The sequence below is a fragment of the Pelophylax lessonae genome, assembly GCF_965119305.1.
Source record: "Pelophylax lessonae genome assembly, chromosome: 8".
Taxonomy (NCBI): domain Eukaryota; kingdom Metazoa; phylum Chordata; class Amphibia; order Anura; family Ranidae; genus Pelophylax; species Pelophylax lessonae.
In genome coordinates, this window is record NC_138775.1 from 156608008 (window position 1) to 156623957 (window position 15950).

Sequence of the window (15950 nt, forward strand, 5' to 3'; positions counted from 1 at the left end):
TCTCCAACTTGTCCTATCAGAATGCCTTACATTCATTGGAAGAATGCAGAACGATCTCTGAATCGTGTCCATGCCAAGTGGGAAACCTCCAGTATTCACAATGCAGCAGGACAGCCACACAGCGTGAAACCCGGAAACCAGTGGATCCTGACATACCCTTCCAAACCCTCCAACTTGTCCTATCAGAATGCCTTACATTCATTAAGAGAATGCAAAGCAATCTCTGAATGGTGCCCATGCCAAGTGGGAAACCTCCAGTGTTCACAATGCAGCAGGACAGCCGCACAGCATGGAACCCGGAATCAAGTGGAGCCTGACATAACCTTCCAGACTCTCCACCTTGTCCAATCACAATGCTTTACAATCATTGAGAGAATGCAAAGAGATCTCCGAATGGTGTCCATGACAAGTGGGAAACCTCCAGTGTTCACAATGCAGCAGGACAGCCGCACAGCGTGAGACCTGGAAACAAGTGGATCCTGACATACCCTTCCAGACTCTCCAACTTGTCCTATCAGAATGCCTTACATTCATTGAGAGAATGCAAAGCCATCTCTAAATGGTGTCCATGCCAAGTGGGAAACCTCCAGTGTTCACAATGCAGCAGGACAGCCGCTCGGCGTGGGACCCAGAAACAAGTGGGGAGCACAGGAGTAGCGGTGTCTGGAACAGGAACTTCCATCTTCTAGAGGTTTTCCATAGGTAAGGGGTAGTTATATTGGTCCAAGCTGGACCAATATGCACAAATATTCATACCTGAAATTCATCTTTAGTAAATTCATGAAAAATGGAAAATGTAACTATCCCAGATATATTTGCCAAAGCTTATCTGCAACAATACATTTATTTTCTCTTTCAGGGTAAGAAAACTTTTTTTTTTCCATACTGATTTCTATAAACTTAGTAAGTATACAGTTTAAGAATTGTTCTCTCCTCTGCATTTTCTTTCAGCCACACTATTCCATACATACGTCTGAGGATTTAGAGCTCACAAAAGACAACCTGTTGTTTCTTTCTTTCCAAGCCACAGAAGATAATCTTATAATAGCCTTTTAGACATGTAATTTTGAACTTACAGAACAAAGAAATCCAGACCCCGGCGTGGTGTCCAGTCCCAGCAGCAGTCTTGTAATAGAGATCATATAATCTTTCACAAATGACTATGAAAAGAAAGCAAAAGTTAGTGTGTGGGCTGTAAATGTTTTGTAAAGAAAAGTGAAGCAAACTTTTGTTGGAACTTTTTTATCTAAAAAAGCAGATATGATATAATCATTTCCTAGTGAAATATCAAAGGCCAAAAGGAGGTAAACAATGCATTCAAATCTGAATCAAAAGATTAATGAACTGAAAAAGTTGAAGTCAGGTATGAATGGGAGTATAAAGAAGTATGAGGTTATTATCTTGTAGAGATCAAAAGCCCCCTATTGACGCATTGTAAGTTTGAGACATATTATTTGCTACTTCATGCTTTGTGTGTAGTTTACGCCATAAGGAGCCAATTATTTAATCAGTTCAGTGATCAATTACTACTTATGCCTCGTACACACGCACCGATTGTTGGCCGACCGATCGACCGTCTTTTGTCCAGTGTTGTTGTGTTGGTTGAAATGTGCTCTAGACTGCACACAATTTTTTTCGGCCAACAACAACCAACTTCAGAAGTGATGTCATGTGCTGGTTTACTTTCCGTGTGTTTTTTCTTCTCTGAGCATGCCCAGTCTTGCTCATCTGATTTTTGTCTGCCGAAATCTGTACTGACTGACGAACAATCGGCCGTTCTGTTGACGGCCAACAAAAATTTTATAGCATGCACACCAGATTTTGTTCGGCCAAAAAGTCGCAGTCGGTTGTCGGAAGCATCATACTAACAAGCCGACAATCGGCAGATCGGACGTTGGCCGAAAATTCACGGCCAACAATCGGTGCGTGTATACGAGGCTTTATAGCAACTGAAGTAAACGTAAACCTTAACAATAAACTTCTCTTATTTTCTCTCTTTTTGTCTGTTAGGTCTCATTTATATGGATGTTTACACCCGTAGTCAGGGATTAGGCCATTTCTTTAAAGTGGGGTACACACTAGTAGAAAATCTGCCGAAAATTCCCATCCGAGGTAAAATCGTACGATTTTCGGCTAGTGTGTACAAAACTTTCAGCAGCCGATGCCAACATTTTCAACGAAAAAAAACGGAGGGACAAACACCAAAATTTTTATCGTCCGTCCCCAGTACAACCAATTTTCGTTTAATGTGAATGCAGTACGTCCGTGAAAAATCGGATACGAAAGTCCGCACAGGATCTGAAGTTGCTGACGACCCGGAAGTCTAGGAACAAACGTCCCAAAAAAAAAAATAATAATTGGACGAGAAATTTTGTGAACATTATGCTATGTCAACTAAAAATGGTAATGAAGGCTGAGCAAGAGAGAGAAAAATCGGAGGATATTTCGTCCGATTTTCTTCAAGTGTGTACGAGCCTTAAGTAGCTGGAGCCTTCAGGTGCTGTGTGCAAGCAGCCCATTTATATCTAATTGACATATACACGCTTGTTCAAAATTTGACAGACATGTGGGTGTAGTTGTGTGGCTCTGAATGCAAACTTTCTGCATTCATGGCTACTCACCTGCACCTATGTATCTGTCAAATTAGGATGGATGGCTGTGAATGTGCAGCCACTGAGCTCCCATAGACATGAATACAATGCCTGCATGCAGCACCTGAGGGCTCCTTCTGCTTAAAGAGCCCACTCCAGAACTATGGGTGTAAGTGCATGTGTGAACGAGACTTAATATACTCTTGGAAGCATGTTGTTAAATTTGTTTGATAAGCGCAAAAAAAAAAAAAAAGAAAAAAAACTGTTGATGTTGTCAGAAATTCAGAATGGTCCAGTGGCCTCTGCACCTTTCCTATACTATCTCAAAAAGACCTTCTATTTTTTATCTCCGACTACAACATGATTAGCCTTTATGTTGAAGAGACCTTGAAGTATGAGTGGTTCAGTATTTTAGCAAAAGACACAGGGACTGCCATCACCACTCAGTCCACAAAAATGCTGTGTGTTATCATCCCACAACAGGGCTAAAGATCTAAGTGCATTTCCAGCAGATTATCCCCATACTTGTAGGCTTTTTTAAGGAATGAGACATCTGGAAATGTGCATGCATTGCAGGGATATACTTCATATTTTTTGCCTTAGCATATGCTTTGATCTTAGAGATTTTAATAACACGATGGAGCAACTGAATTTTTCCTGTGTAGCTTTAGAATAATGAAATGACTGCCAGCAAGAGGTTGAATCTCCCAGCAGCAAGAAATAAAGAAACAGTCACTCATACAGCTTAGCCTTAAAGTCATTTGGAGATACTCTACATGAAATAGTTACTTTCTGCAACAACAAGCTGTACAAACACCCTAAGACAAGTACCCTAAATGCCTGTGCCAGTTTTACTAAAATAAAAGGATTTTGCTAGAAAAGTGATTTGAATTGCCTTGGAAAAAATTGGTGTACTGACACTGCTGCTGCAGCAAAATGATGAATAGTATTAAAGTGGTAATAAACCCCAAACCAAAAATGCAATATATTGTAGCTTACCAATTCCTAGATGTACTGGCTGCATTTGTTTTTACCTGGTGATCTGGTCAGTAAAAAACCTCCTGTATTAGATTGCCCCCACTCTGGATGATGGAGCACAGTAAGCACCTTTGGACAGCAGTATTATCAGTCTGGGGGACAAGAGTGTTAAGCTGGATACACAATATACAACTTTTGTTCGATTTCCTTTAGATTTACCTTCAACTATGTAGTCAGTGCTGTATTTTGGCCTAGGCCAACTAGGCCCAGGCCTAGGGCGGCACTTTGCAGGGGGGCAGCAAAAAAGTCCCCCCCCTCCACCTGAGACTTTATTGGCCACTGGTTGCTAGAGCTGCCTCTCTCACCCCCCTCTCTCTTACCTCCCTCTCACTCACCCCCCCTGTCTCTCTCTCACACCCCTCCTGTCTCACCTCCCTCTCTCACCCCCCTCTCTCTCACCCCTATCTCTTTCTCTCTCACCCCCTCTCTCTTTCTCTCTCACCCCTCTCTCTCTCTCTCATCTCCTCTCTCTCTAACCCCCTCTCTCTTTCTTTCTCACCCCCTCTCTCTTTCTCTCTCCCCCCTCTCTCTCACCCCTCTCTCTTTCTCTCTCATCCTCCTCTCTCTCACCCCCCCTCTCTCTATCATCCCCCCTCTCTCTCACCCCCCTCTCTCTCTCTCTCTCTCTCTCTCTCACCCCTCTCTCTTTCTCTCTCACCCCCCCTCTCTCATCCCCCCTCTCTCTATCATCCCCCCTCTCTCTCATCCCCCCTCTCTCTCATCCCCCCTCTCTCCCCCCTCTTTCTCTCATCCCTCCTCTCTCACCCCCCTCTCTCGCTCTCTCTCTCTCATCCCTCCCCCACTCTCTCATCCCCCCTCACTCTCTCATCCCCTCTCTCACTCTTTGACCCCCTCCCTCTCTCCCATCCCCCCTCTCTCTCTCACCCCCCTCTTTCACCCCCCTCTCTCTCTCCCTCCCTCACCCCCTCTCATCCCACCCTCTCTCGCTCTCTCTCTCTCATCCCTCCCTCTCTCTCTCATCCCCTCTCACACTCTTTGACCCCCTTCCTCTCTCTCATCCCCCCTCTCTCTCTCTCTCACCCCCCTCTTTCATCCCCCTCTCTCTCTCCCTCCCCCCTCTCATCCCCCCTCTCTCTCCCTCCCTCACCCACCCCCTCTTGTGATATCTCAGGGGTTCATGTTGGGACTTGTAGTCCTTCAATTTTGGAAGGAGTCACATCCGTTAAAAAAGGAGTGGGGCAAATTTACAAAGGAGGGGGGCGCCCAATTTTAGTTTTGCCTAGGGCAGCACAAAACCAAAATACACCACTGTATGTAGTGCAAGGGCTTGCCTGACTGCATACAAATTGAAAGTGTTTAGGCTTGACCTCATATTATATGGTTTTGGTAAATCTAAAGGAAAAAAATGTAAAGAAAATTGTATAGTGTGTATCCAGCTTTAGATGTATAGTGTGTATCCAGCTTTAGATGTATAGTGTGTATCCAGCTTTAGATGTACTAGTAGATTTAGATACATAAACAGACTGAAGCCAAATAGAAGCTAATACTTTATAAGCAGTTACAGCAAACATTTTGGTTTTTTCCTTTTGGGATAAAGGTTTTACATACATAAATAAAATTTGGTCATTATAAACATCCATGTCAGTGTTAAATGGTTTGTTTGATCCCCCTAACTGGTACATTCTGCTGGAGGGACAGATCACCAGATTAGAATAGAAGGAAAACCTAAAAAAGAAAATGCATGCAGCCATCACATCTAAACATGTAAATTTAAATGTAACATTTTAATGTTTTGAAGGTCTTTTTGATGTAACCGTATATAGAATACACAAGAAGAAGCTATGCTCTGTTGAATCTGTTAATCCCAAACAAAATAAAATGTATTACAAATGTTTATATAGAGGGAATCTGGGCAACAGTGGCCATTTTATGATTTTATTTATTCTAAATTGTAATCAAACACATACTGGAGACCCTCCAAAACAAACATTTTGAGGCAATATTGTTAACAGAAGATGATGAACAAAAATTGGAATGTTTCACTTGAAATGATAGAAACTTGTTACACAGATTTTGTTTTGTATTGAACATGAGTTTCCTTGCTGTTTCTGGCATTACCATCCTGAGTATTGTTAGTCGCATTACCCTTTAATTAGAGCTGCCCTAGAAACCAAAAAAGGTAGGCCAAAAGATGGGAAATGCAAATGACTGACATGTTCTATAAGAACTTCCTACACATAGTTGCCATGTCGCTTTTTTAAACTAGGCAATACCTGTGCTTGTGCAACAAATGTGCTAACTCTAATAGAAAATGTAACCCTAGAGCTTACCATTACATTAATCCTAACCCTACCCTTAAAAATTAAACTCTTTTTTACTGTATTCAATTTCCCATGTCACAGACTACATGTATGACATTGTCCCATCTTCCTAGGTACCCTGTAACACTATCTACAATCTCAGACAAGGTATTCCTCCTTGGCGCCTGGCCGACTGACACCACAGCTAGCAAGCAGATGGCTGCTTTGATGGCAAGCACCTGTCCCTGGCTCTATGCATTAGCCCCTGATAATTACTGGCAGGAGAACTTCCCATCCCTGTGCATTCCCTTTGCTGGTATTTGCTGCAAACAAGAGTTGATAACCAAAGACAGGCACTTGCTATGAAGGCAGCCATCTACTTGTTAGGTGCAATTTTGGGTGGCTATGCGCCATTGAGAGGATGCATTTTCTAACATGGCAGGTAGTGTTACAGGGAACCCAGGTAGATGCTATAAAGTACTACATACATCTACTTTTTCCCATGGTGAACTAAATATTGTAAATAAAAAATGTGATAATTCTTTAACTCTGAGGCTCCATGTATACTACAGCTCCTAAACTTAAGTTTAGGAGCATTTGGCATTTTGTTTTGCCAAAGCTCCTGAACTTAAGTCCATAAAAGCCTATGTGTCCATGTACACATAGGCTTTTAGGATCATTTAGGAGCTGCTGCGGTTAGGGGAGGCTCAACCTCCCCTAACCTCTCTTTCCTGAATGCGGAAGCATCGCGTTCAGGATAGGGACATTTTGACCGTTGGCCACAAAACACGGCAAAATTGCAGTAAAATTGTGGTGCAATTTTTTCGCATTTTGATGTGCACGGTGTTCAGCAGGGTTTGTGTGTTAATGAGCCCTAACAGTAATCCTTTCCCTAACTTAGAACCCTAACTAACTAACTAACTAACTAACTAACTAACTAACTAACTAACTAACTAACTAACTAACTTCAAGTTGCATGTGTGGGAGATTCCTTTAGGCTGTGGTGTTACAGAACAGTATAATTTTATTAGCCAAGTTTAGTAGGACTTTAAATATACCTCTGATGACCACACTTAAAAATAAAATTCAACATATATAAAAAACAAAAATACCAATCTTATTAGTATATAGATCAGAAATCTATAAATGAATCTATTTACATATACAATTGGTTTTATATATACATATACTTTGTGTGTATATACAGTATAAATATATATATATATAAATAAAACAGTGGGTTTGGGGTGGAGGAATTGGTCTGCACAGAGTCCTGACCTCAACCCGATCCAGACTGCGAGCCAGGCCTTCTCTCCAACATCAGTGCCTGACCTCACAAATGCACTTTTGGAAGAATGGTCAAACATTTCCATAGACACACTCCTAAACCTTGTAGACAGACTTCCCAGAAGAGCTGAAGCTGTTATAGCTGCAAAGGGTGAGCCAACTCAATATTGAACCCTACGGACTAAGACTGGGATGCCATTAAAGTTCACGTGCATGTAAAGGCAGTTGTCCCAATACTTTTGGTAACATAGTATATATATATATATATATATATATATATATATATATATATATATATATATATATCCAATTTCATTTGTATATAGAGTCATTTATATATTTTTAATCTATATACTAATAAGATTGGCATTATATATATATATATATATATATATATATATATATATATATATATATATATATATATATATATATATATATATATGTTGGATTTTTGTTAAGTGTGGTCATCAGAGGTATAGTTAAAGTCCTACTAAACCTTGCTAATAAAAAATATACTGTTCTTTAACACCACAGCTTAAAGGAATCTCCCTTGCATGCAACTTGAAGTTAGGGTGCTAAGTTAGGGATAGGATTACCGTTAGGGCTCATTTACACACAAACACTGCTGAGCTGACCAGTGGCCGCGGCAAAATAAGGAACAGAAGCACCCTTAAAATTGAAAAGAAGATGGTTACAGTGAGGAAATAAAAAAAAAAACACAGCAGATGTGCTAGGGACAGTAAAATTATTATTCAAAATGCAGCACCACTCTTCTCCTCCCAGGTATACCTACTTATACTTTATAATAACTCCTTTCAGCCTGCTTGGAAATAAAATGTGTAAGGGTGAAAGACAAGGTATGCAAATCTGCTAAGATTATTCACAAACCGCTGAACTTGCTAGAAGTAGGTGGTTTAGTGTTCTAGACCTAAAGAACAGGTACCGTCAAAGCAGAGAAAAGCCTGCACTCATTAGTCTGCTGAAATTCTATAGGTTCAATAGGATGCTTCCAGGCTTAAATGGAGCTCTAATTTTTTGTAATAGTCGATGGAATGAATCATGGGACACATGAACCTGACAAAAGTGTTGGTGTACCTGGACAACACAATTCCCCCCTATAGGGCACAAGGAGCAGTTACTAAAAGTTACAAAAATGTTCAAAACTGCCCTTATCACTGCCTAGCCTTGAAACACCACATAACTTATTCTGAGGGTTTTTTTGGGCAAACATGATGACAAAAAAGCAAGAAAAAAAGCATCCAAGGAGATACATTGATACAATAATTTCTTATGCTTCTATGTTTGGCTGCAAGACTAGATAATGGTAAACAGCATTTATCAACTTTACATACAGATGCTAAAAGAGTCTTCAGCAAATATATAAGCAAATATAAACGTATGTTGGAAATAAACATGTCCATAACAAACACAGAGATATGCCAAAAAAAAGGGTCAGTCTTCAGTTCTGTTAAAGTAGATATGTCCTGCAGCATTTATTTGTGCCAATTTACCTTGCAAAGTCTCACAAGTACAGTATCTGTTGATTCTGTCAACAAAATCTACCACATGCAGCATTGTCACTGCTTGCAAGCTATCAACCAGTACCTATCAACCAGTACCTGGCCATACCAGCAGCTGAAACCCTCCCACTGTGAGCTGCAATGTCTGGAAGCAAGGGAAAGAATGTAAAACATAAATGGAGGAAGATGTGACTCAAAGGGATTTGATATAGTTCCCCACAAACATTTACTGAACAAACTGAGGTCTGTCGGCATGGACCATAGGGTAAGTATCTGGATTGAAAACTGGCTACAAGGTGTGGAATGTGGGGTCCCCCAAGAATTTGTCCTGGGACCAATCTTGTTTAATTTATTCATAAACAATCTAGAGGATGGGATAAACAGCTCAATCCCAGAATTTGCAGACCATACAAGGTTAAGCAAGGCAATGACTTCTATGTAGGATGTGGAAACCTTGTAAAAAGACCTAAACAAATCAATGGGGTGGGCAACTACACTGAAAATAAGGTTTAACCAATTGCCTACTGGGCAGTTAAATCCCCTTCCTGCCCAGGCCAATTTTCAGCTTTCAGCGCTCTCACACTTTGAATGACAATTGCGCAATCATGCAACACTGTACCCAAATTAAAATGTAATAATTTTTCTCAAACAAATAGAGTTCTCTTTTGGTGGTATTTATTTATTTTTTAGTTTTTTGGTGGTATTTAATCACTACTGGGTTTTTATTTTTTGCTGAACAAAAAACTGTTTTTATAGGTTGGTATAAAATTTTGCAAACAGGTAATTTTTCTCCTTCATTGATGTGTGCTGATGAGGCTGCACTGATGGACCCTGATAGGCACTGGTAGGTGAACTGATGGGCACTGATAGGCTGCACTGATGGGCACTGATAGGCTGCACTGATGGGCACTGATAGGCTGCACTGATGGGCACTGATAGGCATTACTTATGGGCACTGATAAGGTGGCACTGATGGGCACTGATAAGGTGGCACTGATAAGGCAGCACTGATGGGTGGCACTGAAGGGCACTGGTAGGTGGCGCTTAAGGGCACTACTAGGCACTGATGGGCACTAAAAAGTGGCATTGATGGGTGGCACTGCTGGACAATAATAGGCATTGGTAGGTGACACTTATGATGGGGCATTGATAGGTGGCACTGGTAGGTGGCACTGGTGGGCACTGGTAGGTGGCACTAGTGGGCACTGGCAGATGGCACTGGTGGGAATTGGTAGGTGGAACTGGTGGGCAGTGGTAGGTGGCACTGGTGGATGACACTGGTGGGCACTTGTGAACACTGGTAGGTGGCACTGGGGGCACAAATAATCCCTCTTCTCTTTGGGACCGATGTCCCTCTGACAGCATCCTGTAATCATTTTTTTTTTCTCCTCACACTGACAGTGAGAGGAGAAAAAAGCTGCTGTTTACTTTACATGATCAGCTGTCATCGGCTGACAGCTGATCACATGGTAAGGGAGCGGGATCACCCCCTTACTCCGATCTGTGATCAGGTGAGTCTCATGGCCCGACTCACTCCCAAGTACTGAAAAAACTGCAGTAACCACAAAAATAAAATAATATATTGAAGTGTAGTTCATAATTGTGGAGGAAGGTTAATCAACATTACCAACAATTTGATTAAGCTCAGCCCTAGACCCAAAAGAGTGTGTTGAACATTTGTAATATTGAAATAAAATTAGAGAGAAAGATTAAAGGCTGTGACGAAAACACTAAAACATTATACATACTATGCCTATGCTCAGCCTTCTCTTTGATATAATCTTTGATATTGACTAATAGCAATGGCCATGTACTCTATGGTGAGTGCAGAAATAAATTACAGCCAGGAAGTCAGATCCCAAATCCCCAATTTAGGATAGTAATATAAGGCCTTAAAGTCATTACTGAATTTATTTTTTAAACAATATTTGTTTGAGAGATGATCCTGTCAAAAGCCTTATGTATGTCTAAACTCAGTAGTAACCAGTTTTTGGAATGCAAGTTAAAATCTTGTATAATCTGATATTGCCTATATTATGCCCAGATGGAATAAAAAAACCTGTTAGATTGTGTGACAATAGGGATGGTATAATAGTAGCAATCCTATTTGCTAGGAGTCTGCCAAAAATGTTAATGTTATTAATAACCAAGATAGGATAGTCATTTTGGGGTTAAAGTATGGTCTTTGGTTGAAGAAATTAGGACATATTGGTCAGTAACATTTCATTGGAGAAATAATGGACCATAAAGATATTATTAAATTCTGGACCGGAAGGATTTGCCCCCTTAATGACCAGTCCATTTTGTGCGATTCGGCACTGCGTTACTTTAACGGACAATTGCACAGTCGTTCCTCCCTGTACCTAAATAAAATTTATGTCCTTTTTTCCCCACAAATAGAGCTTTATTTTTGTGGTATTTGATCACCTGTGTGATTTTTATTTTTGTGCTATAAACAAAAAGAGAGCGACAACTCTGAAAAAAAAAAAAAAACATTATTTTTCACATTCTGCTATATAACATTCTGCTATTTTTACTAGTAATGGTGGCGATCTGCAATTTTTAGCAGGACTGCGACTTTGTGGCAGACAAATTGGACCCCTAATTTACATTTTTGACACTTTTGGGGGAACCAGTGACATTACTACTGTAATCAGTGCTAAAAATATGCACTGTTACTGTAATAATGACACTGGCAGGGAAGAGGTTAACAAAGTGGGTGATTAAGGGGTTAAATGTAAGCCTAGGGGAGTGTTTATAACTGTATGGGGGTTGGGCTTTTAAAATGATCATAGAGACCTATGATCCTATTTGGCAGGATCACAGGCGTTCTGTGATCATTCCAGAGAATAGAACGGTTAGCTGTGTTTACAATAGCTGACCCTCTTTCTCTCTCTTAACTGGGAGCGATCATGGGTGCCCAGCAGCAATCAGAGCCGCCAGCCCCATGCATCGCCCCCTGGCTGCAGACGAGCAACCGATGTAGAGCTACGTTGGTTGGCGCAGGACGGCCAGCCTGCTGCAGTAAATCTGTGGCGGGCGGTCTTTAAGTGGTTAAACAATTAAACTTATTTGAGGTCTAAGTTAGGAGCACAATTTTGTCAGGGCCTGGGGCTGTAGATGACTGTAGATGACTTCAATGCAGAATAAAAAAAGTAAAAGTAATTCTTAGGGAGAGTAGAAGATTGTACTATATGGTTCTGAAACTTGTATTAGGGATTGTTTTAATTTGCAAACATAGAAGTTGTCATTCAGATAACAAAACTATGGCTTTAGCATAAAGGGATAGGCTTACATTTGAATCCTGGAGGCTAATGTGCAAGTTAAGAACCTCTACCAATAGAGACATTTACAGACAATTATATAACAAACAGTGGAACACACAGTGATTCCGGTTGTCAGGTAAAACGGATGGGAAAAAAATAACTGACATAATACTTGCCATAAAGCTACAAATTTGTAAAAAGAAAAACTGCTTAAAAACCTAAAAATGTGTTAACAAAACTAAGGTTGGTAGGGATTCAGGATTAGAAAAAAAGAACTGAAAAAACAATTTTGTAACGGAAATATTATGTAGCACTACTCCCATAAGAGCCACAGAAATACTATCCAGGTCTTCCTTAACAGCTTCTCTCCACAGGCGGGCACACAGGCTCGATCTCACACTTCCCAAATGACCAGTCTAGGGGTGTTTTTTTGTTGTTTTATGTTTAAAGAACATACATAGGGTTGAGGGAATTGAGTAGGATACTCCAAAAATAGGGAGTATTCTCTTTCTGTACAAGCTAGTAAAGTCTGTGCTTGTAACAAATGGTAGACTTAAGCTTTGGAACATTAATAGTTAAGCGCAAACTCCTTCCTTGGAGCCACAAGAGCAGAGTACCTTTTATAGAGGAATGGATAGACTAAGCTCGGTGTCACCTTTAACTAGATCCACAACTGACTCCCTAGCACCAGAGGGGTGGCAACAGCACAAAGGTCCCCAAAATCTCTTAGAAGCGTCTGTACTCACACAAGGACAGCTAGTTGCCTCCTTCTAACTTCCAAGCAACACCTTACTCCAGTGATACCAGAGATTTTCAGTGGCCTCCCCCCCTCAGTCAGTTCTCTTTCTAGCTCCAATGTGTCAGAATCCCAGGCCCTCAGGTTCCCCCACCGGAGGCCTCACGACAGCAGACATACTGTAGCAACAATGCCAAAAAGCACATCATGTTCTCTAGGCTGGATTAATCTTTTCCGGGAAAAGACTCAGAGCTCAGTGTGCTCACAGAAAATATACAGTCTCCCAGCATGCCTTTAGATCCTATCTTTCTGGGATTAGCTAGGGCTGTATTGATATTCATGCTGTGATATTCATAGCTTCACACCTATCATCCAGAAACTTCTCAAGCTCTCTGGATGCAGAAGGAGCTATCAGACTGGCAGCAGCTTAGCATGCTAAGATTACAGTGAGCAACTAAATTTACCTTACCAAACCAATTACAGCCTCACTGACTACAGTAAGGGAACTAAATGTACCTACCAAAAACACAGCTTCCACAAAACACAGTGAGTCACTCACAAAAAAAATCACAGATCAATAGACTCGAAAGGGAGGAGTCATTTTCTCAGCCACTAAAAGAAATTGGAACTAGGATAGTTATGCATCTTTCATCTTTTCAAAAGAGATTATGTAAAAAGGGATCCTGCAATAAGCAGGGTACGGCTCAGGGTAGGTATCATTGTTTAGTACAGTAGGAAGCATGCAAGTTCTGTGGTTAAATTCTCTGAACAACAAATTGTGGTTCAAATGCAAGATGGGAGTTACACCTTTTTAGTTTAAAATTCACAACATGGCACAATTTTGTTCTTCCTCCTCTTTTATTGCTGGTTGGTTCTAAGTGTAATTAGAGTATAAACTTGGAAATTCACATGTTTTCCTGGATAAAGAGAAAGCATAGAGTTTCATAACAAGCTATAACAGGTATGTACCGCAGATCCAATGGGGTTGAAATTAGAAATCATGGGGCATTCTCGTCATTCTCCAAAGGGAAGGGGGTGACATAAATTAGAGTAGGATGAGGAATTGAAGGTTGTTTAGGAAGTGAGTCCAACTTTAATAACCCTAACTTCACTAGTATCTCTTTGCACTCTGCCACTGTAGTAGCTATATACAAAGAGTTGGGGATGGTAATTAAAGAAAATCCCCAGTGGTAATGAATCCTAGCAGAAACCAGAAGTGTAGTGATTTCTTTCAACTTACATATTCTATTTGGGATAACTGGACAGTTATCTGGTAACTTTTGAAGCTCATAGCCCTCAAAAGTTATGTTTGGGGTGTTTCTTACTGATCTTCATACAGAGTATGATATTACAAAATTGTATGTCTGCAGGGGGCTTAGGGTGTAAAGATCTGAAGTGTCTGAAGCATGTAAAATTTTTGACCCCCAAATCTGATAACGGTGATTGAAGAGGTTTCAGAGTAGATTGTGTAATATCATTCATTTACTCGCGTATACTCCATATTCTCAGATTATTTTTCTATTCCTGTTATCAAGGTCTTTGACTTTCATTTGGACCTGGAGAAATGTGCATTGCTGATGACATGTTCCCTATGTACAGTAGGTCATTGTATGCCACACTGAGTTCATCATACTTCATTTCAAGTTCAAGTTAAAGTAACTGTTTCTGGGAACTGGACAACGTATTTTTAAATTTGAGCCAGAATATATTATTGCATTCACTCAGAAGCCGGAAACGGTATACATGGTTTTGAGCTTCAGAGTCTGTCCCTAAAGCTGCTAAAGTATTGAGTAATTTACTGGAGACAAACATGCTGCTAAAACCAGATGGAAAAATCTCAACTCCTAACTTGACTGACAGTTAGGGATACAACAGGAGATTGGAAAAGATAAACACATGGTGGAAGTATCACAAAAGGAAAGGTCTCATACAGAAACCAAGGGACCAAGCTGAAGGCTCTATGGTAATTTATCCTGGAAGAACTAAGAATAATCAGATTATCTTCATATATCTTGTCCTCAGCATAGGATATACTTTAGTACCGTTTATTATTATTAATATAATTATATAATATACAGTCTTTTAATGTTCCATAAAATTACCTGAAAATGTGTAAATGAAAGGGGAGAGAAGTGAATGAAACCCCTTTCCTGTATTTGCTAGGTTATGTATTGGACCTCAACTCCCAAGAAGTCTGTTGCAGGAGGAGGGAGGAGAATTGAGCTCTGGAGGAAATTAGTAGAGAGTCCAAACATTAATGTGAATCCCTTATTGAAGTCAATAGTAGATTCATTCTAAAAATCAGTTCTCTCTTTTTTCAATACTAGTAGGCAAATGATTGTCAGCCAAAAGATATAAGAAGATGGACACTGTAGTCCCTTTCAAACTTTTTTGTTCTGTTTAGCATGTTTTTAATTTTACTTTTACTTTTTCAACTTATTTTTTTCTGAAATGCATTACATTGCATTTACAAGTCAGGATGTGATTATAAGGTTCCAGCCAAACTACACTTTAACCACTTGCTGTCCGTCCCGTAGCAAATTTACTGCTACAGGTCTCCTGTGCAGGATCACACATATATATATATATATATATATATATATATATATATATACACATGATTATGCACTTTCTGCAGGTCTCCTGTGCAGGATCATATATATATATATATATATATATATATATATATATATATATATATATATACTATATATATATATATATATAGTAGCAGAATACATATTGGCCTACATTTAGGAAAAAAATTGATTTTTTTTACATTTTTATATTGTGTATGTTTTATAGCAAAAAGTCAAACATTTTGCTCTTTTTTTTTCCCAAATTTATTAGGGTTTTTTTGTATATAACACAAAAAATACAAAAACACAGTGGTGATCAAATACCACCAAAAGAAAGCTCTATTTGTGGGAAAAAAATGACATGAATTTTATTTGGGTACAGCGTCGCATGACCACGCAATTGTCAGTTAAATTAACGCAGGTGCATCACAAAAAATGGCCTGGTCATGAAGGAGGTACATCTTCTGGAGGTCAAGCGGATAAATTAAATGGTTTTCCAGCTACTCCAACTGGATTATTTCTCCATTAACAATTAGTATACTCAACCATAAGCACAAGAGCTATGCATTTTTCTCTTCAATCTGACAGACACCATTTCTTCGGAAACGTTTCTGCTTGAATTACCTTTATGCTTGCACTAGTTGATTTTAGCTTCCAAATAACATTTAA

The 15950-nt window shown here is 39.8% G+C and overlaps 1 protein-coding gene across 4 annotated transcripts in view; it reads right to left on the reverse strand.

The window, feature by feature from the left end:
- The window catches only part of LOC309561721 (potassium channel subfamily T member 2), a 1381641-nt gene that overhangs the window by 175767 nt on the left and 1189924 nt on the right, over positions 1-15950 (reverse strand). For all 4 annotated transcript variants that reach the window (XM_082265711.1, XM_082265712.1, XM_082265710.1 and 1 more), the window contains one exon: positions 1077-1160. In XM_082265711.1, coding sequence (XP_082121837.1) covers positions 1077-1160 — 84 coding nt within the window. The remainder of the gene's footprint in view (positions 1-1076; positions 1161-15950) is intronic.